The 22709-nt window shown below is 43.0% G+C and overlaps 1 protein-coding gene across 2 annotated transcripts; it reads right to left on the reverse strand.

Annotated features, from left to right (window-relative positions):
• Window positions 1-5018: 5018 nt before the first annotated feature.
• Window positions 5019-22640, reverse strand: CSRP2 (cysteine and glycine rich protein 2). Of its 2 annotated transcripts, none has more exons than XM_045845019.1 (6): window positions 22507-22640; window positions 12825-12937; window positions 9984-10152; window positions 6546-6675; window positions 5830-5923; window positions 5019-5316 (listed from the first exon to the last, which is right to left on the reverse strand). In XM_045845019.1, exons 2-6 carry the CDS (start codon window positions 12934-12936, stop codon window positions 5240-5242), a joined length of 582 nt encoding a protein of 193 aa, XP_045700975.1. In that variant the 5' UTR covers window position 12937; window positions 22507-22640; the 3' UTR covers window positions 5019-5239. The 2 variants fall into 2 exon arrangements, with proteins under 2 accessions (XP_045700975.1, XP_045700976.1); XM_045845020.1 differs by lacking the exon at window positions 22507-22640 and adding an exon at window positions 16364-16392.
• Window positions 22641-22709: the final 69 nt, after the last annotated feature.

The raw sequence follows: 22709 nt of genomic DNA on the forward strand, positions 1-22709 counted from the left end.
GGAAGGAGGAAGAGGAGAGAAACATCAGTGTTATGGGTGCCTCTCTCGCGCCCCCACTGGGGACCTGGCCCACAACCCAGGCATGTGTCCCGACTGGGAATTGAACCAGCGACCCTTTAGTTCACAGGCCAGTGCTCAGTCCACTGAGCCACATCAACCAGGGCTCATCTTATTTTATAATATTGAACATGATGCCTCCAGAGCTACCTAGAGTTCAAGTAATGATATTTTGAACAAGTATATAAAATAAAGCAGATTCTATAGCAAGCCACCAGTTTCATTCTAGGTAGGTAGTTGTCTTCTCTATATTGTCTCCTTCTCTGGATCACATCTGCCCTCCCTCCAAGTCCTTCCCAGATTAACAGATTGTACCCATGATATGGATGGATGTCTGGATCTAAGAATTTATAGAGATGATTGGAAATAATGGTATGTACCAGGATAAGAAATCTTAGCTTCTTGTCAAAAAGTAAACTTTCAGTTTAATCAAGTTATTGGTATTAGAATTTTCTATTAAGTATCTTAATGTTACTTTGCAAACAGAAAAATCTATAATTCCAAGTATAACATTGAGAATGTCCCCTGATCTTGGTCAGCTAAGTCACAAACTCAAGAAAACCAGCCACGTCTCTTAGAATAGTCTTTGCCTTTAGAGTATGAATGTTTTGCTCAAATAAATTTTACTAGAATATTTCTCATCAGACACTTAGTTGGATCAAAAAGTCCTTTTTAATGTTTCTAGTATTAAGAGAGAGGGACTGTTTCCATTCAAAGCATTAGAAGGCCTCGTTGCTGGATTTGTAGATTTATAATTTTGGATTTGTAGATTATAATTTTCATTAAATTTAGAAATGTTTTCAGTTACTTTTTAACAAATTTTTCCTTCCCTCTTTCAAGAAATTCCAGTTGCACATGTATTAGGCTGCCTGAGCTGACTTACAACTCACTGATCAACTAATTATTTATTTTTTTTAAAGATTTTATTTACTTTTAGAGAGAGGGGAAGGCAGAGAGAGAGGGAAACAATGTGAGAAGCATTGATCGGTTGCCTCTCTCACACACCCCAACCAGGAATGGAACCAGTGACCTTTCGCTTTGTGGGATGATGCCCAACCAACTGAGCCACACTGGTCCGGGTGTCAATTCATTTTTTAAATTCTCTATTTTCCAGTGTTCATCTTGGACAGTGTTTATGTTTCTGAGTTTAACTTAAATTTGTTCTGCACTGTCATTAATACCATTCAGTTGTACTTTTTCATCTTCCACATTATAGTTTGTACCTATAATGTTTGACTTGGACCGTATTTTCGATATCTCTATTTTTGGAAAATACGAAGTAGCATAACTGTTTTAATATCCTTACTGCTAATTTTGACCTCTGTCAGGTCTTGGTTTTGATAGGTATTTTTCTCCCTCATTATGAATCAAATTCCTGTTTCTTTGCATGCTGGTACTTTCTTAAAAAAAGATTTTATTGATTTATTATTTTCAGAGAGGGGAAGGGAGGGAGAGAGAGAAGAAACATCAGTGTGTGGTCGCCTCTCGAGCAACCCCCCACTGGGGACCTGGCCCGTAACCCAGGCATGTGCCCTGACTGGGAATCACACCAGTGACCCTTTGGATCGCAGGCCAGCTCAATCCACGGAGTCATGCCAGCCAGGTGCATGCTGATAATTTTTGATTGACAACATGATGATGCTGGGCACAATGAATTGAGTGCCTCATATTTTTTGCATTCCTATAAAAATTCCAGAGCTTTATTCTATAGTGCAGTTACTTGGAAATTTCTATCCTTCTAGGTCTTGCTCTTAACTAAGATTTGTTAGGCAGGCCCAAGAGCAGTGCTCAGTTTAGGGTTAATTATTCCCTATTACTGAGGCAAGACCCATGCACTTCATCCAAACCCCCACGAAGCATGTTTCCCAATCTCACTGGTGGGAATGGGTACTGTTCCCGGCTCCATGTGAGCACCAGACACGTGCCTCTGTCTTTCAGATGGTTTTATCCCATGGTCTTGGGCACTAACCTCACATGCATGTGCTCTCAGAACTCAGCTGAAGACTTGGACGGTATGTGTTGGTCTGTACTCTGCATATTTCATATTTCTGGAGTCCTTTCTTTGTGCAAATCTCTCCAGTCCCTCTGGACTCAGCCTCATTTCCCTAACTTGGGATGCTTCCAGTTCCACCTATTTTACCTCCTTGCATGGTAAGCTGGAAAGTCAAAGCAGTAAGCTTTGCTAGTCCCAAGATTGATCTCATTTTCCCTATAACTGTTCTTTGTTGTCTGTTGTCCAGTATCACAAAATCAAATATGTATATACGGTTTTATATATGTATATTTAAAACTGTGGTTTTTTATACTTTGTTTTTGGTTGTTTCTAGTGAAGATATTTTCCCTGTTATTTCAACTTAGCTGTAAGTGGAAGTCTGAGTTAATATGTTATTTTTAAAAATTTAGTTTCTAACATGGAAAATATTAGCAGATACAACTGTCATAAACAAAAGTTCTTTGGGGTCCTCAGTGATTAAGAATGTTGAGGGGTCTATAGATCAATAAGTTTAAAAACCAATGGTCCACCAGCATTTCCCAGGGTTCAAGATGTTAGTGGTTCTACGGGCAACTAACAGAGTATAAGGCTTTTTCCAAGTTGAAACAGACTTCTCAACCACTGCATCTCAAGATGTTCAGTATGACAGCTGCAGCACCCCCTCCACGTGAGCACGAAGCCACTTTGGAACCAGAGTTCTGCCAGCAGTCCTCCATAAATACATCAAATCCCAAGGGGCTGAAAATACTCCAAATGTATAATTTTTAAAGTAAAAATACGTATTTGCCATGCAGTACTTTAATACCACATTTGGATTACTTTGGTGCTACCCTGTCGATTTACATCCAAACGATGAAAGTGATTTTTCCCAGAACAGAGTCTTCCCAAAGTCAAATTCCCTTTTCCACTCCTGAAATTGCTGGAAGCTAAGTTTACAGTTTTGGAGTTTTGCCATGGCTCCCAATTTAAGGATAATTTAAATTACAAATGGGTGTCTAAGCCGTTTTATCAGACAAATCTCTTTTCTTTTTAAGATTTTATTTATTTATTTTTAGAGAGGGAAGGGAGGGAGAAAGGGAGAGAGAGAAACATCAATGTGCCATTGCTGGGGTTCATGGCCTGCAACCCGGGCATGTGCCCTGACTGGGAATTGAACCTGCGACACTTTGGTTCACAGCCCACGCTCAGTCCACTGAGCTATACCAACCAGGGCCAGACAAATCTCAAGTTACCAGGCACCTGGCAATTTCATTTAGAATATTTTCCTGTAGTGTATCTACAAGCATCTCCAATACAACCTGGGAAACACAGGCTCTGTGGGGAAGTTTAATAATACATACAGGTAATAACAACATTCAGGTAATCTGTTACTGCCCTCAACAACTCCCCTCCCCCAAATTTAGTGGCTGAAAGTGGTGTTTTTGTTCACAGATCTGCACTTGGTCAGGACTCAACAGAAATATCTCCCTGTAGTCCCCCACTGTCAGCTGGGATGGTTCAGATACGGGAATAGAGTAATCTGAAGAGTCACTCCAGGTGTGCTGGTTGGTACAGGTGAGGGGTCAGATCTCAGGCGAGGGGCTCTGGCTATAATGCCTGCATTTGGCTTCCCTATGGAGTTGGGGCTTCTTTAAAACATGGTGGCTGAGTTCTAAGAGTGACCATCCCAAGAGAAAGCAACAGAAGCTGTATTGCTTTTTGTTTTTTTAACCTAGCCTTGTCCATCAAAATCTTTGTTAGTTAAAAACGCCACTAAGGTTAGCCTTTGTCCAAAGGAAAGGGAATTAGACTGCATCTTTTGATAGGAATGTTAAAGAATTCATGGACGGGTCTTAAAATTTCCACATAGAGGAATTACTGCGTAACTCATCATATCAAGCTATCTCTTTTATTGCCAATAAACTAACGTCGCCTGCTTAAAGAAAAGGCTCTCCCACCATGGAACTTGAAGTCCTCAAGGCTACGACATAAATGAGCATGAATCCTTTCACCTGGTACACCCTCAGCTGACTTTCTCCTGCTAAGTTTCTGCTTATCTTTTTATGTCACACATAACACAACTTCTTTAGCTCTTGAAAATAAGCAACATACCGGTAATGTTAAGCTGGCTTTGGAAAAGATCAAGATGTGTTCACAGAGCACATCTGATCAGATCAGATCAGACTGATTCAATTTCACTGAAACACACCAATTTCAGACCTACCCCTGGAAAATAAAAGTTTGGATTAAGCGAGTCTCTGGTAAAGAACAAAAGGTTTCTAAATAATGAAAACATTCCTTACATAGTCTAATACTCCTCATCTCCTGAGCCCACTGCATGAGCCAGGACAATGTAGCATGCTTTGCTACTTGGCAGAATTGGAATGTGGGGGAAAAGCACTCCCGTTTCCAGGGTTTAGTAGAATCTGAAAGGTCACCTTAAGCCTGAGATTTGAAGTTGTCAGCAGGCAGCTGTTCATAATGATCTTCAGGTATAGAGAACCTTTAAGTTTTAACAGTGTGCCCACCCCAGGTCAATGCGCCTCTGTGAGGAGCTTATTGAAAGGGCTACAGCCCTGCCCCTGCTGATTCTGCTGTGGTGGGGCTGAAGTGGGGCCTACGGATCTGCCTTCTAATACTCTCGTGTGATTCTGGTGCAGGATGTCTAGGCACCATTCGTTCTTGAGGAAACTGCTCCAAAAGACAGGAGTAATCACCACACTAAAGAAGACGCCACACAGCTGAAATGGTAGCTCTGAAGAGAGTGAATGCTAGGACTGTTGCTTAGTAACCCTCACTCTTGAGGCACCCTTACCATCTTAAAAGAGAAATCTTTTCCAAGAGCTGTAATGGAAATATTAACCTAGTGAGTCAACTGGATAATGGGGTAAACACTATTCACAAATAAAATGCAGGTAGGGACCCAAAGGGTTTTCCATTCACCTAAATCACAACAGCTCTTCCAAAAGGTTAACTGAGGACACTGAACTCCCAAATCAAGCTGAACTTTTATTTAAAATGTAAAATAAATGGTTCTCGAAAATGATGATGGATAAAGCAAAAGGATACAGTGCTCTCTTCCTACTAGGCAGCCAGCCTATCCAAGTACCGGGCAACATCCGTAGAATTTCACAGTAGTTTAGTGTTAGATTATCTGTGCCTAGATTATGTAGAGACTCAGTGTGCGATTTTGGCTCTGGGTTGACACCTTTACTGAGCGTGAACAAGGGCTCCTGCTCCTTGGCCATAGCCAAATCCCTTGGGCCCAAAGTTCTTTGCATAGCATCCTACAAAAGAAAAGGGAGAGTTACGGCAAGCCCATTGAGCTATTGCTTAAGACCCACCATAAGTTTAAAAACAAAAACTGCTGACTATGCCAAAAAGAGTTCAACTTAACAAAGGTGGAGTAAATATAAAGGCCAATTCCAAGCATTCTGGTTCCACAATGCACATAGTCCCACGGATGTATGAGCTTGAAAATCAGGCCAGACAAGTTAGATGTAACAAGTTGAAAGACTTCATTCTGCAGTATTTGTGTCTATTGATAGGGGTGTTTGAAATAATAAGGAACTTTACTGTGTCAACATAAAGTTGTTCTGTGGTTTTCTGACATGTCTAAGTATCCCTACATCTACTTATTTTTTTTTTAGATCATCTATTCAAACAACCAGTGACACTATCACTCCTTCCCCCCATTTTCAAAGTACTCTGGTTCTTTTTTAAGGTGCTGATGACACTTCCTTAACAAAGAGCCAGCGTGGAATATTCATACAGTTAGCAGGCACTGAAATTAATGTTACCTTTACAATAGATTTCACCTTCTTTCTCAGTCAGAGTTGTGGATTCGAGACTCTTTCCACACTTGGCACATCGGAAACAGTTCTTGTGCCAGGGCTGAAAGAGACAAGTAAGTTTCAGAGGCCAGTTTCCTGCAGTACGAGTTAGATACTGGGGAAGAGCAACTCAAAGTGAGCTCCTGACTGCTGGGGTTCAGCCCCACTCAGCAGGCTGGACCTGTACCTCCCCAGTGTCTACACTGTTGGTTTGAGTTCATACTCCATCCATGGAAGGCAGGGGCTGGGTGCCACGGTGTGGAAGGGCCCTTCGCTAAGAGCAGTTGAGACCTTGTCACAAGCCTGGTGTGCACCTTTAAACACCGCCGCCTTTATGGCTGAGAACGCTGAAGCTCACAGAGGTGAAGTGACTAAGTAACTTCTAAATCCACAAACCAGAATTGAGGCAGGTGTCCTGACAGGTTCACTGCTTTTCTCCCACTACACCAAACACCTGCAGAGTCCAGACTGGTGAACAGCCCGGCCTTTGTAGTTAACAACCTTCTCTCAGATAAGGGCGGCACTTCAAAAAATTAATCATTCAGGTGGAAATGCAATTAAGGAAAAGTTTACTCCAAGGCATTTACTTACAAAACAAAGTGCCTGAGTGGGATGTGGAAGGTTACATGGAGACAGAGTGGGGAGTGGTCATTCACGGTCATCGCTGCCAAACACTGCCCTACCTTTCCTGCCCCAATGATCTTCTCGGCAGCATACACGGAGTCCCCACACCTGGAACACTTCTCGGCACCTCCATATTTCTGAGCAAACTTAGAAGTGTTTGGATTTGTTGTAGGCCTGTGTGGCTGAACACTGGTGGAAAGGAGAAAAAAAATATGTAAGGTTTTCCCAAGGGCCCTTGAAAGTCCATAAAGTAGGCACAGCAGGACTCGGGGACTTCCTGCTGTACCGTGCCGTGGCTGGTGGCCTTGGTGGGCCAGCAGAGGGCAAAAAAGAAAGGAGAATGATCTCAGCTGCTGGCCAGAGTTATTACTTTAACCTATTTATGAGTTCATTATTGTTGCAGAAAGACCTAACTTAAATATCTTTTTTTCAAGCCTAATTTCATCAAATTTCATTACTCCCCAGGACTAGCCTCTCCATGAAAACCATTATGCTATGCTCTGTAAAATCCCATCCTAACACATATTCTTGACCCAGAGTCCTACTAGTACCACTAGAATCACATCTAGCTTTTTACTTTACATGAGATTGAAAAATCAATGTTAAGCAGTTTTTGCATATGGGTCAGTTGACTTAAGTAGCCCATAACTAAGAAAAGTAAGCATGTTTTACAAATTAATTTCCCAATGTAGCTTACATAGGGGAAACTGACTCTACCACTTTCTTTGTGGGAAAACACTTTAGAAAATTTGCCTATTACTATGTGATCTATTTATCTTTACTTTTGTCTCTTGAGTGGTATTTTTGTCACTATTATAGGTCACTGGGTAAACTATATTTTCCTTGCTTTCTAATTTTTTTCTATTCAGTGTTAGTGTGCCTACTATGCAGAACACATTCTGGGCTTGGAGAAGATTTAAAGGCCCTTCTAGAACCTTAAAAACTAGTTGAGCAGATAAGATATAATAACAATAGTTAGCATCTAGCAAATGGTAACAAGTATCAATTTTTCATACTGGAAAAATACAGTATAATATTTTTTAAAAATTATATCCTCATCTAAGGATATTATATTTTCATCACTTTTAAAGAAAAAGGGAGAGACAGAAACATTGATATGAGAGAGAGAAACATCAACTGGTTGCCTCCCGTACACACCCACACTAGGGATCACACATGCCTGGACCAGGGATTGAATGCACAACCTAGGTATGGACCCTGACTGGGAATTGAACCCACAACCTTTTGGGTTACAGGACACCACTCCAACCAACTGAGCCACACCAGCCAGGGCACAGCATTTTTTTAAATCACGTTTGATGTGGCCACTGGAAATTTTATTCTAAGGAACAAATACCAATTCACAGTATGAACACAGTACTGGTTTCTCCAATTGTCCCTAGAGAGGCATACTTTTAAAAATGTTTCCACAACCTGATGTATATATACTTACCTTTAAAAGTGATCTTTAAAAGCTGTTTACAAAGATACCAACACTTCCAGTTATGAGTTGTTTTCCAAATCTGTCAATCATTACATTAACAAGAACTTCATATAGACTATCTCCCACCTGCCTTCTAACAACTTCATAGGTTCAGGATAATTGTTACCCCAAAATACAGATGAAAAAATGGGGGCTTAGATGTTGAGTAACTTCCTGAAAGGCTAAGGGGTCAGCAAACTGGTGGGCCTGAATGAAGACCGCATGTGGGCCTCAGCGCTTCTGCCCACCCAGTGCTGCATCCCTGCAAGAGCCTTGGGAAGGCTTTCGGTCCCGACTGTTGCAATTACCACCTGCCACAAGGGGGAGCCAGACTGCAGGTGCTCCCAGGCCTCAGTAATTCAGAAGGCTTCTTGGGAAAGGTAGTCTACCTGGTCCTGAAGGGTAAGTAAGCATGTGGCCAGGCTAAGAAGGGGAAGAGGTGAAGCAGCAGTAGAGACAGGTCAACACAGGGGGCTCGCCAGTTGTTGAAGATGGGGGAGCAGGAGGAAAGAGGAAGGTCCACTGGTCTCTGCGACTAAAACCACGGCCACCGCCTTTTGACCCCTCACTTTTGGGGTCACGGGTGAATTTAGTTTTGTTTGGGGGAGGGTATACAAGTGTGAAGGTTTGAAAGGTTTGAAAATAAGATCTTGGGAAATGACTGGATTCTAACAAGTTGGAAAAGGAGAGCAGAACAAGAACAATGAATTGTAACAAAGCAAGTCAGCCAGGCTCCTGGCAGTGATGGAGTGCAACAATGAATGAGTCAGCCCTTGCACAACTGAGTGTGGAGAAAACCCAGTAACAGAAAGGTGGGCCTTGATGTAGTACACAGTGCAGCACTGGTTTGGGAGCCAAATGGACATGGGTTCAAGTCCAGGCTCTGCCACTTACTGCTGTGACTTGAGCCTTAATGTCCTATGTATAAAATAGGGTCAAAGTATCTAAACTCAGTGACTGTGAGAATTAAATATAATGAACATAAATGTTCAGCAGACAACAGGCACTCAATAATTTGGGTCATGCCATAATGGACTGTGTTTAAGATCTTAAGGTTTGGCGTTACACTAGGTTAAGTTCCAGTCTCTATAATTATCTACCATTAATTAGCAGTGTGACTTCAGGCAAACCACCTCATTCCCATTGTCTCACTTTGTTCCTGAGAGAGACGGGAAGCCCCACCTTGCAGGGCTGTTGCAAGGATCACGCGAGCCAGCATGTGTTACTGCTGTATGGTGTCCAGCCGCACAGGAAGGGCCGGCTAATGGTCTTGTCTGGGAAAAGGCCATCTGATTGTAACGTTAACCAATTTTGGCCTCTTTGATATAAAATGGATGTGGAAAATGTGAAGTTCAAATGAGGGAATAACTGGGTCAAAAATAGAAATAAGAGGACATCCCCAATAAAGCAATGAGGTAGCCTGATCAGGGAATACTAAGTAAAGTTTAGCTGATTTGGCACCTTGCTACCTTGGTTACTGAAACCTTTAAAGTTTAAGACTATTGTCTCAAAGATTAAAAGACAGGAAAAAAAGTTCCATTTTTAAGAAATTTTAAGTTAGGGCAAAGTAGTTGCCTGATGAGGAAATGTTTCTTACACAGGAGGAGTGACGGAGGAATTTTTATTGACTGCTCGGCCGCACATGAGAAATGTATCTCATGACTCACATACCTCATTTCTTTATTATTTGCCTTCATGACATCTGGTGTCCAATGTGCTGTGAAATGGAAGTAAATTTAAACCACGTGACTTCGAGGACATCGAGACTGCTTGATGCACTTTGCAATGCTCTCAAACTGGCACTAGAAGTCACTTGGATAATCACTAAGAACTTTGTTAGGTCCCAAACTGTCAATGTTTTAGGTCAAAGAATAGTCACTAGTTTATACTAGAAAACCTGAGTCACTTGATTTATTTTCAGATAAAATTCTGAGAACTCCCCGATTCCTGTTCGCCAAGCACCATTAATTGTTACAACTCATTTCTGCAGGTAACAAGCATGGTCCTAACTCACCTCTCCGGCTTGATGCCCAGCCTCTCACCCCGATCCATATTGAGTGTGCCGGCGCCCTGGCCGTAGCCGTAGCCTTTTGGCCCATACTTCTTTCCGTAGCAGGATTTGCAGTAGATCTCTTCATCATGAATAGCCACTGTTGTGCTATCTAAATTTTTCCTGCAAACCACTAAGGGGCAGAAAGTTAGAATTTAAAGATGGGCCAAAGACACTTTTCCCTGGGAACAATGGTGGCAGAGACACATGGTCAACAAATGGCAAAGGCACGGGCTCGCTCACATTCCTAGTTTATTCTGTGGTTTCCCCAAAGCCATGAGGCAGCATCTGGCCTGGTCAGCTACATCGGAGGACTGTCTGCCTTCCTCCATACCAACGGTATGACCGTTGTTTCAGGAATGCATCAGAATTTTAACATCCTAAAGCCTCGAACTTCTCAGTATGATTCGCCTTTCTAGCAGGGGGAGAGAAGTCTGAGATGGCTATAATGACCCTAACAAAAGGAACAAAACGAACACTGCGCTCCCAAACCCACAACACTCAAGTCTTTCCAGCCTCTTCTTACAGAAGGCTGTTAACTCAGAACCTAACAAACAACAAAAACGTGCTGACTGCCTGGGGAGAGTCGCCTCTGTAGTCGCGCCTCCCTGAAAGCACCCCTGGGAGAAAAACCGCGTTCCATCCAGAATCCTAGTTTTCATCACCAGTCTCGAAGACAAAAAAGTATTACTTTTTCAGCTCGCCGCCGCCGGCTCCCCCAGCAGTGAGAGGTTTGTCTGCAGATCAAGTGGTTTCAAGTCTGCATTTGTTTTCCCTTAGGTCCTAAAGGAGAACGCAATCTTTCTGGATGGGTTTCTTGCCACAAGACATTTCTATGTACTCCAGTTCACAAAACTGCCAAGTGTCATGTTTATTCCAGACATTATTTCACTTTCTAAAACTTCAATTAAGCTTGAGGAAAAAAGAGACTGTGAGGGAGCTCTTTGGTAGCACAATCGGGCAGCTGAATCCGGCAGCTGGAGCTCCACCATCAGTGTAGGAGAAAAAGGGGTCTCCGCCTCTTCTTTGAAACAGGAGAAACGAAAAGAGGAAAAGAAAGAGGCCAGGAAAGGCGACTGATCAGATGGCTGAAAATAGAGATAAATTATGAACTCTCTATTATCTTAGACCAAGATACTAGAACAAAATGACATCACCTTCTCTGGAACCTTGCCGCACTGACTCAAGTACTGACCATACATTTGCTTCAAGAGATAGTTCAACACCACACACTGCTGAAGAGCAAACACACTTCACAGACTTTAAATATAAATTCGTATATGAGCTGTTTTGAAAAACAACTATAACCAAGGCAAGTTATGCATATGAAAATTTTATTACATAACTACCCCTCCTTCTCCCAGTCCTCACCCCTATTCCAAATAGTCCAGTTATTTCCTTAAAAGGCTTTAGTCAACAGAGACAAATATTAGAAAGCATAATAAAAAGGACCAGTAAAAAATCCTAACATTTCATAAACACTGACTTTATTATGGTATAAACATCATGGCTTAACCTAGATGAAACTAAGAACAATTTCTAAAGTATTTGCATTTCCTCTGTGTTCACATACTCTTAACTACAAACCTGCTGAAAAAGATTTCTAAAAAAATATAAAAAAAATAAAAAAATAACCTCTAAGAGAAGGAATAGTTAAGCCAAATCTGAGAAATGGTATCTACCGTGGAGGCTACTAGCAAACATTCATAGGTTGTCTTTTTATTCTTTGTTACTGTGGCTTTCTGTTGTGTTTCTAGTTCTCTGCAGAGCAGTTACACCATAAAAAGGCTCAGACACCTCGAATACTGGCGCCTGGAAGGCAAAGGGCAACAAAAACTTGAGACATTTTCTCCAGAAATTATTCCATAGTGTAACCAAGTTTATTTTTAACGGTACTGTTCACTGTGCAGTGCTCTAGGTAAAGCAAATAACTGCACAAATAACTGCACAGATCTAGGTATATTTGTTCTCACGTAACAAATCCTTCGTAAAAGACAATTTTGTTATTTAAATCAGAAGATGATTAACGCAGACCTTTCTGATGAGACTGCTCTCCTGTTTTAAAATGGAAGACTAGGAGGGAACGCACAGCAGAGAGGGGGCTTAACTCTAATCCTGTCTCTCCATCACCAGGTGTTTACTCTTTCGAGTAAGGAGGCCTGCATCGTTTTATGTCCCATTTCCTAAGTCAGACACTCTGACAATTTCCCATCTAGAAACAACAGTAATGTTCTATGGGATTTTCATATTCTAAGTTCCTTTCCCTTAAATGTAGGATGTCAATAACCAGAAATAACTCTGAATATTTGCTACCAGAGAGAACAGAATGTGAGCTTCTAGAGAAATGGAGCTTCTTGACATTTGAATTTCTACTAATAGTGCAGTGAGAAGCCAGTCAGTTTCAAAGCAAAGGAGCTCAGCCAGAAGGAGAAAGCTGGGCTGGGTGAGGAGCCACGCGTTCCCTCGGAAACGGAGCCAAGCCCCCGACCCTGTGCCAGGAGCTGTGTATGGTGCCAGACTACAAACGACACTGAACTCTCAGGGGACAAAGCAGACGTGGTAACAAATGAGGTGAGTCAAGGCCAAATGGAGGCTCAGGGCTGTGAGGACCCAGGAAGGCCAAATATCTTGGGTCCCCCTGCTGTTCGAGCTGCTAGGCTGAGCACTTACAAGGTCCAGGAGAGCTAAAGAGGAAAAACCACTTGTGCTTCTTAAATAATCTTTATTCACAAAACCACAGGTTTTTTCCTAAAGTAAGTAGACTACACATAAAGTGTCCCAGGCCGAGTCCTGGGAGATACTTACTGCACAGGAAGCAGCAGCGGTGGAAGCTCCTGCCATCACATTGCACCTCTTCCGCGTGGTACACGGTCCGCCCGCAGGCCCCACATTTGTTTCCACCTCCCCAGACGGGCATTCTGGAGGAATAAAAGGTTCATTAGAATGTCCCCATACCCTATGAGATGTCTCACAAGCTCCCTAGGGGGCTGTTTAACCCAGGAATCATGGAATATTTTGTTTCTCTATGAAGCACTCTAACCACATCTTTAAAAAGCCTGCATGCCTCCAAAATTACCCCATCTCCTCTCCCAAATTACAGGTCTTTCATTAGAAAGCTCTGGCTTGTCATGCACATTTTTTTTTTCTCTTTGTCCTACAGGACAAAGGACCTGCATTCACTAGAATAGTTTGGGACGCCAGGCACAAAACAAACTATGCCACTGGAATCCACAAAAGTTAAAGGTGGGGAGTGGAAAGGCAAACACCACCCCCAAGCATGCCCTGCCATAATGAACGGTTTTAGGAAACTCAGCTAAAGAACTTACACTTGGGTGGGGTTTTTCATTACATGTTTAATTCATTATAACACTATGAAATTCTGAACATTTTACACAAGTTATGACACACTTTCTAAGGAGGAAGAAAATGTTGTATTGTCCTGCAAAAACACATTTTGTATTTGTCTGCTCAAGTTATGGGAGATTATAGCATAAAGAGCCATGCCCCTGACCGGCACAACTGCACGCTCGGAGCCTGGCGTGTTAACCACAACAAACGCCCACCCAGATGGCTATAATTTGAGTTTCTGTGCTTCACTCATCCCAAGGTCCTCCAGTCCAGCCAACAGTTAATCTCTCCTCTGGCATGAGGCTGTCAGTCCACACAGAACAGGCTACCAAGTCCCCTTCCCAGCAAAGTGAGGTGTCTGTTGGGTGTGTCAGAGTGAGCTCTGAGCAATGGCACCTGAAGCGGTGTTAGAGCTGGAAGTTTTTAAATCCTCAGCTTTCTCTCTCGCTGTGATGTAGGGCCAACGTGTTCTAATTTCCTTCTCAATGAACATGTCTACCTGGCCCCCATTTAAATGCTTAGCTCTGAATGGCCAACAGACTCACGTGCCCACACCAGTACAGAAAGCTTCCAGCAAGGACATGTCTGCCCTGGTTGGAGCCTCAGAACACAGCAAAAGAATTCCTTTCTATCCTACTGTCATTCTCAGACTTCCCTTCTGCGGCTGGTGTTTGCAGCTGCTCCCTGTCAAGTCTCAGGTGAACTGCTGGCTTCCCTAGGCACTAGCTGGTTAAGAAAGCCGAAATCTCCTTCCTAAGTCAAACTTGGCTAGAAAAAGAAGGGAAAGGAGGGCTGCTAAGCAAAACACTGAGGAGTCTTCAGTCCTTAAAGTAAACAGGGGGGTAGTAAATTCCCACTCCTGCAACATTGAGATGATACAGAACCCATCGACTCTGAACACCGACCGCCCTGAGGCCTTCCCAAAAGAAAAACTTAGAGTAAACCATTGTGTTGGGCGTCTTTCTGGCACCCAGCATGCATTCTGTTGTGCCTTTTCTGGTAATACTTTCCCCAGATTCTCTTCAGGGAAGCAACCATCTCTTCCTTGGTCCTGCTGGTTCAGAAAAATACCAATTCAAGAAAAAATTCATGTTAGCCTTTCTAGACTTTTATGCAACGCATGCTATAACAAGAGCATGATCAGTGAACTCATCTTGGTGAACAAGTGTAGAGTCACAGAATTAATCAGGACTTGGAAATGAAACAAAAGGCCTTTCCATCCTTTATCACAGGTAGTTTGAGGAGCATTGGTAGGAACAGTACTGACTCCACCGTCACTCCAGGGCCGGGCATGCGACTCAATCATGGCAGTCAGATCGCGGGTGACAAGTTTAGGAACCAATGCATGACCCGCACCAAGTCGGTGCAAGTTAAATCCAGGGCTTTGGTGTAGAGCTGGGTGGATGCAGGGGTGGGGTTGCTAGCAGCTGTCTAGCCACCATAAGAAAAGAGGCTAAGAATGAAGCCAGCACAGAGGAAAACAGAGATGGAGAGACCAGATGCAGACACTTCATAGCCTGCCTCGTCTTATCCTGTACTCTCAGGTAAGCCAATAAATTCTCTTTGTAAGTCATTTGGAGATGAAGCTCCTGTTTCTTGAAACAAACAACAATAATACACATACTCACACAAGGAGACCTGACTGATATGACTAGTTATCACCAAACTATCAGTTTCAGCTCCCCAAAAGTCTACTCCCCTTATTCAGGCAGGAACAAAGTAATTCCAAGGGTCCACAAGTGTTTGTTACCAGGCTACTGTGAAGGCATCCATACAGGATCAATATCTTGCAACAACAGAACATATTTACCAGCTTTCCTTTAGGAGTTGTGTAAATCTCTCATTCCCTCCCCTGGAGACAGGTGCTCCATTGTTTAAACACACAATGAAACCTGAGCCTGGCTGTACAACCTGACACAAAACCTGGCTCCCGCAGCCTGCACTGGCCCAAGTTTAGACTGCACTTGGCGGTATTGACTTTGCCCCTTGGTTCCAAAGCTGCCTGTGTTCTGGAACGCTCCAGTGGGCAACAGACATCTGGGAGCAGCACCCTCGTGATTCCGGGGTAAACCAAAAACCAGATCCAGGCTTGCACGTAATGACATTACAATATCTTAAAATCAGATCCCCAGAATTAATAGCCCAGCTGGCTTTTAAACTATTTTGTTTCTGTCTAGTCATTTATCATCATACTAGAAAGTGCACTGTCCACTATCGACCTGTCATCTTCCACTTTCACACATATTTTCTTTGGAGCAATCACCAAGAATAACTCAGATTTCCATCAGAGGTAACACTATCCTGGGGGTTGTCTCTGAATGACATTTAAAAATACATTTTTAAAAACCGAACATCACTTTGCTATTCTCTCTCGAGCAGCTTGGACTCTTTATGTAAATTTACTTCTTGCATGTCAAGTCTAATTCCTATTGTACATCCACAGGAGCCAAATGTGAATGTGTCATCTTTTCAGGAAATACCCATCAAAGTTCTCCAGCATTCAGCTTACTATGTAATAAGCTTCCTCCCCTCGGGAGTGCAGACCACATCTCTGTACTCCCCACCCCACCTACCAGAGTACTTGGCATATATCGAAATATTTCATGCCCATCATTTTAAAGAATCCTGCCTCTTTCAACCCATTGGTATGATTCCCAATTAGATCTTATGCCTCTCGAGACAGAGGCAGCATTGCTCTACTTCTGTCACTTTTTTGGAGTCTAAGTAAAATTTTCAAGTCATTAACTTTTTTAAAGTCCCATCCAGTTTAACAGCTTTCCTAAAGATTTCTGAATAACCCTCTCTGTGGTCCTGGAAAATGGTGTAACAGAAGGAGTGTCCTTAGAAAGCTTCAGCTCGACTTGTTTTATTCTCTAAGCTGAACAGTGGGTAGTTGAGTGTTCCTTATAGTCCCTATTTTGTATGTCTGAAATATTTCCCAATGGATAAAAGGGAAAGAAAGGAGGGAGGGCAGGGAGAGGTTGGTTTACACAGACCTGGGTTAACTTCACCATTATAATGGTTGTATAGCCTTGGGCTTATCTGTAATGTAGTTCAGTTTCTCATCTGTGAAACAGGGATCTGAAGCGCTCTCTCTCTCTCTCTCTCTCTCTCTCTCTCCCTCTCTCAGATACTGTGAAGACAAAATGAGATAAATGCCTTGGTAGACCTAAAGGGGCTGTTAGCTTGAAGGAGGAGGGAGAATCTCATACTGTCCTCCCTGTTCTCAGTACCCCAGCAGGAAAACCCACAGACCAGCACCCATCCAACAGAGCTCACAGCCACAAACAGGGTAAAGAAAAAGCTTAGCTGTTTAGTCACTCATAAACCTTCCTTTCCTGGGACATTGAAACAAATTGCAAGTATAATAATAGTTCCACCAGCGGTGAGTGTCTAAGCAATGACGTCCCATTTACACTTGGGGGGCAAACTCCTGTGGACATGTCCTGCGCTTGGTCGGGGGAGGTGCGATCATCTTCCCTTATGTCACCCGCTGGCATTGCTGTGCACACAAGGAAACCCGAGGCTTCATTTTTCACACACGCATTTGGCCGTACAACTTTACAACAGCCGACATTAATCACAGCAAACTGGATTTGCACTGAGCAATCTGGGCTGCGTGCCTCTCCCTAATCCTACATAGGATTAATTTACAGAATGGTAAGAGGAGAAATAAAATCCTACTTTACACACTTTTTGCACAAGTTGGCTGAACAGGCTTATTCTGTTGCTTGGTCTCGGTTTTTGGTTTCCAGTGTCTGAAAGTTTCAGCACTAGGACTCACCCACTGTGTTAGAAAAGCTTGTTGACACCGGAATACTACATGCAATTTCTGTTTGCTGCTTCTCCTCAGTCTAAGAAACAATCCAAAATTCCTAAGACCTACCCCCAGAAGAAAATTACTATTGTCTAACTCTGAGTCACCTTGTGGTATAATTACCTCATTCTCTAGATAACCAACAAGAGCCACAAAATGAGCACATGAATTGCTCATACCACCTGTGGCATTTACCATTTTATTTTAGAATCTGAATGACTTGAAACCATGAATTTTGAGTCTACATGTCACCACTTTTAGTTTGTTATTTGTTCTAATACCAAAGGTTTGGAACGAGTCTATCAATATCCCCACATTCTAAATGATTCCAGAAGCTCTGACATGGTATTACCACATGCATAGCTTCGTTATTACACTAGAATGTGGTTATAATCCAATTTCCCCAAAAAAGAGAATTTATTATACATCAGTTTCATCTTTAGCCACATCCAGAGGGGTCACTGGCTAAAGAATATAAATTAGTAGCATTGTCCCCAGTTACAATAATTTTTAACAAGGCCAGAGTTTAAAAGCTGTCAGTAATTGGAAATAAAGCTTTAGTCAATGACCATTCTAAAAATTGTGTCTTCTGCTACCCGAATTACCTTAACCTTCTTCCTTTATGTAAGCGAATACCACGAACAGAGGACAGACCCCTGTGTCTCAGTGATTGGCTCCACATGTCCTTTGACCCCTTCTACCAGAGCCAAACCCTCCTGCTGGCCCTGCAGATTTTCAGCCTAGGGGGTGAATTAGAGAGCATGGATTTGGGAATCAACATAGTCTCATTTCCCTCTTATGTAAAATGAGGATAACAGTACCTTTCTTACAGAGTTGTTAAGAGAATGAGCTGAGGAATGCTTATAGTAGGCATTATTGGTAGTCTCTATCATCAATATTTAGCAAAGTTCAATCCTTGTTGTCAATACCCATGTTCTTTTACCCATCTTATGTACCCATTCACCCTTAATGCCCCTAACCCCTCCCATCAGGGCAACTGACCCCTCTCCCTCTCTCACCCAGCCAACTCCTAACTTCATTTCTGTATCTCAGGTCATTGATCTAGGGTTGGGACAGCTAATACACACTGTATAATGCTCTACTGTTTATGACATATATAAATGTATTAATTCAACCTTTTATAAGCCATATCCTGGGTCAGGAATTGAAGATAAAAGGGTTATCATGAAGTGCGCCCGTTTCTCAGGGATTTTGACCATGGGGGTGGAAATATTCACACAAATGACAGCAATACAACATCAGCAATGACACAGAGGCATGTGGAAAGGGCTCTGTAAAGTCTGCGTGGGCTGCTTCTACAGGGATGGCAATGTGGTTTTGTCTTGTAGCTCCACTGGAAGGAGGTTCCTGGAACTGTGTTGACAAAGATTCTGAAGTTCAGTCAAGGTTCCACATTGGAGATTATTGCAATTAATAATGCCTGCCAGGGAAACTGCAGTGCACATGCCACCTCCTACACACTTCTGGCAAGGAGAAAGAGTGTGGAACTCGGAGTGAAAGTCAATTAGCAGCTGGGCGATCCTGGCCAAACTCCTTAACCTCGGAGCCTCGACTTCCTCAGCTTTAACATGAAAACTAATGAGAACACTCTCAGAGGGTGGCTGGGAGGATTTAACAAGATACTGTTCATGAAGTACCTGGCAAAGAGCCTGTACCCCACAAATGCTGGTTTCCTTTTCCTTCACAAGTACTATTGGGCCTAAATGTGGCAACGAAAAGTTCAGTGGTGAAGTGACTTGCTGAGGTCACCGACCCCCAAAGAAGCAAATCCAGGCTCAATCCACGCTTGTTTGATTCCAGGTCCTTAAACTGTCCCCAAAACTCCCATTTCTGATTTAAGGGTTGAGACAATTCAAGTCACCCAAAAATGATCAGTCCTGTGGTACCAATTACCTGCCCATAGGAACACCTTCTCCTCTACCCAGTCTTCCTCCTCACCATTCATTACTAATTCTATAGCCTGTTGTGACTTACATCTTCAGCTCAGACTACAGCAATATCCTTGACAGAGATTTGGATACTACCTACCAAATCACATTGTAATTAGAATGCAACTGTGCTATAAACTTAGTTACCCTGACCTCCAACATCCGCCATAGCAATTCACAACTGGTGCCAACTGTAATACATCTAATTATTCAAATTTAATGTCTGTAATATTTACACATGAAGTCAGACCAAGATTTGTCAAGAATACTGTTTATCTTTCAAATGATCTTAGGTTGATTATTTATTTGATCTGCTAGTTTTCTCATTTCAAAAATGGAGATAATGGGGGGAATGCGAGTGGGAGGGGGTGTGCAGGAGGAGGAGAGTAAAGGGGGGAAATGGGACAACTGTAATAGCCTAATCAGTAAATTAAAAAAATAAATAAGAAATGAATAAAGTCTTTTAAAAAATAAAAAATGGAGATGATGCTTATTATTATCACAAAGCAGTTCTAACATTAAGCAATATATGTAAAACACTTAGAATATTGCCTGCACATGATAGGTAAAAATAATTACTACATTATTATTTACTTATTATACACTATTATTTACTTCTATAAAGCTTACTATATGCTTTACTTATGCTAAGTAGTTTACTGAGAATAAGTTAATCCTCTAACAACTGAGGCAGGCACTATCATCATCCCCATTTTATAGGTGGGGAAGCTGAGGTATGGAGATATCGAGTGGCTCATAACTGTGAAACCAAAACAAAAGGATCAATTCAGCCTAAAAATTAGTATCAATAAAATTCCTCCTTGAGTTTATTTGAATGATGTTTCTCTAAGACTAAACTACTGGTAGCTACACAAATACAGTACTGATTTATATGGCTCTAGAACCGGCTGTTTTGAAATTCTGTATTTCCTGTACTGCTATGTGCTGGATAAAGATTCAGTTCTCTCTTCACTTTTTTCTTTTGGGCAAGAAGCTATCATGAAACCTTCTTTCTTACAGTGAACTGGCCCTAATGCATTACATGGTTCTGTGTCTCTTATGAGTCCAGGACAATTGGTGGCACTGTTGGTAATGAGATGGTAAGCAAAATCACAAGGGACCTGATATCCTTCGCAAATGACTCACAGTATACTTGTACTGGTTCTTCCTCTATGACTTACACTAAAAGTTAAAGTTATTAACAATCAGAACTTGATCCCAGCTCCTCCACAACCCAGTTTGAGAAAACTCCCCCAAGCCAGGGTTCTGAGCCTGGGGGTCCACACAATCCTTGAAATTCTGGGGATCAGTGAACATGGTACCATGTACTGTATTTTATGTACTTAACATTTTGAGAAGGGGTCCAGAGGTTTCACCAGAGTGCCAGAAAGGTCCATGACACAGAAACAGGTAGTACCATCCCGGTGATCAAGGTCCCAGGGGAGTCCAGGGATTTTCCCCACCCAACAGGACAAAAGGGAGTCCAAGGAAATACCAGACCAGGAAATGGTGGAAACCTGTTGAATGTCTGCTTAGGGAAGAGAGCTGGCCCCTGGGCAAGGCCTAGAGATAATGTTCACAGCTGGAAGAGACCTTCACTGATAGCCTTTTCCACAGATTCCCAAAATGTAGAACTGTGTCTAATTATAGGGAACCTCTCCAGGCTGGGCTGGGCTTTACAACCCTGCAAGGTACGTGATATCATACATACTTTACAAGATAAAGTAACTGAGGTCAGAAGATAACTTGCCCAAGGTCATCAAACCAATGGATGCTAGAGGGCCCAACTGGCTTCAGCGCTGCCAGTTGGGCAGTTTAATCAGGACGTAGACTCCACTAAGTACTGCTTCCAGCACAGTACTTGGCAGGTAACAGTGTCAACCAATATTTGTTGAATATATTTAGAGGAATTCACTAAAAAACTTATGCTAGAAACCTTAGATAAAATCTGCTAATGCACGTATTGCTTGAGTGCAACTAAATCTTTGTTCACAACAACTGCAACCTTACTCCTTCCTTCCTTCATTCGTTCATTCATTCAATTAACCAACCAACAATGGCTCTGCTTAAACTGCTTAAGGCACCCAATCAAGTGCAGTGAGTTTCAAGGATTCATGGGATGCAGATCCTGTCTCCATCTAATTTCACCCTGAAAGAGCAAAACAAATGAGAACCCAGAGTAGAGGGGAACCTTGAGCAGTATAGATAAACATATCAGTAGGAATCAACTGGGAGGAGCAATGACCAAGAAGATACTGGAGGGAGACCATGGGGGATTTGATAAAATTGGTTCGAGTTTGGTAAGCAGCTTTGAAATTTTGTAAGACTCTCCCTTTTAGAATATTGCTTATCTCTTTCCTGAAAAATGTGAGGCAAATTATAGCCAACTTTGTGATTGCTGTATTTGAGTTCTTGGCGTTTTATATAGGTAGAGCTTTAAAACAGGTGAATTAGAAAAGAGCTAAAGGGACCATTCTTACTCTCCAAATATAAGGTTACCCCAAATAAAAAGCATTTATAAAATGAAAATGTACTTTGCCGACTGCAAATAAAACAGGTTAAACATTTTTGGCTAACCATTTAAACAAATACTGTTCACCAAACGTCCTAGCTTGGGAGCGGGTGGAGGCGGGTGTCTCCGGACTCCACCGGGGCTGCCTACGTGGAGCTTTGAAACCCACGATGTGATTTTCAAGGACCTGTTGCAGAATTTCGCAGCCAAGAATTTTTACTTTCCTGTTTGTTCCTAAATAGCAGAAATTTCCGGGGAAAGTTGGGAGCTTTCTATCTGACGTTTCACTGCTGTTCCTTTTCAGGTTTGAGGCACAGTGGGCAAAGACCACGGAACAATGGGATGCCGGAGCTTTTTACCACAGCAGGGGAAGGATTCTGGGCTACGCCGGTTGTAGAAGCCCCCCCCCCCCCATCCCCAGGGGTCCAAAGCAGCCCCCGGGAAGTTCACCCTCAACGGCACTACACTCGGACCCCGCCCTCCCCTCCTTGGAGACAGAACCCGCTGGGGAAGGAGGGGTCCCAGGGCTACTAAAAAAAGGCTGATTAGCAGCCACGCGATACTCGACCCCGCCTCTCTCTCTCTTTCGGAAAACCTGTAGGGACACACAGATATGGAGGTAGTGCACTTTTATTTATCTGCCCCGGGAGCCCAGGATCCGAGGGCAAAGCCAAGGCGGCTGGAAGGGCGCGGGTGTGAGAAGGGGGATGGGGAGGGTCAGAGAGCAGAGGTGAGTTGAATGGTTGGGGGTGTGAATGGGAACCGCGATGGGGATGTCAGAGTAGATGCGAGGGGTGGGGGGCGGCTGGTGGAATCCTCCTCCCCCAGGTCCCCCGAGACGCCCCCACCGACGCTACTCACTTGAGCCAGAGGCAGGACCACGCACCGCGGACAGGGCTAGCTAGCCAAGCAGAGTAAGTGGAAGTGAGCGAGGAGTCCTGGAGCAGTGGCCCCCCGAGTGCCGGCACCTTTAAAAGATGCTCTGATGGGCGGGGTCTGTGTGAGCCCCGCCCTCACCCTGCGGCGCCCGGCCCTGGTAAGCCCCACGGATTCCCGCACCGGCT

Source organism: Phyllostomus hastatus, unplaced genomic scaffold (genome assembly GCF_019186645.2).
Source record: "Phyllostomus hastatus isolate PE091 unplaced genomic scaffold, TTU_PhHast_1.1 phas_contig_432, whole genome shotgun sequence".
Classification (NCBI taxonomy): domain Eukaryota; kingdom Metazoa; phylum Chordata; class Mammalia; order Chiroptera; family Phyllostomidae; genus Phyllostomus; species Phyllostomus hastatus.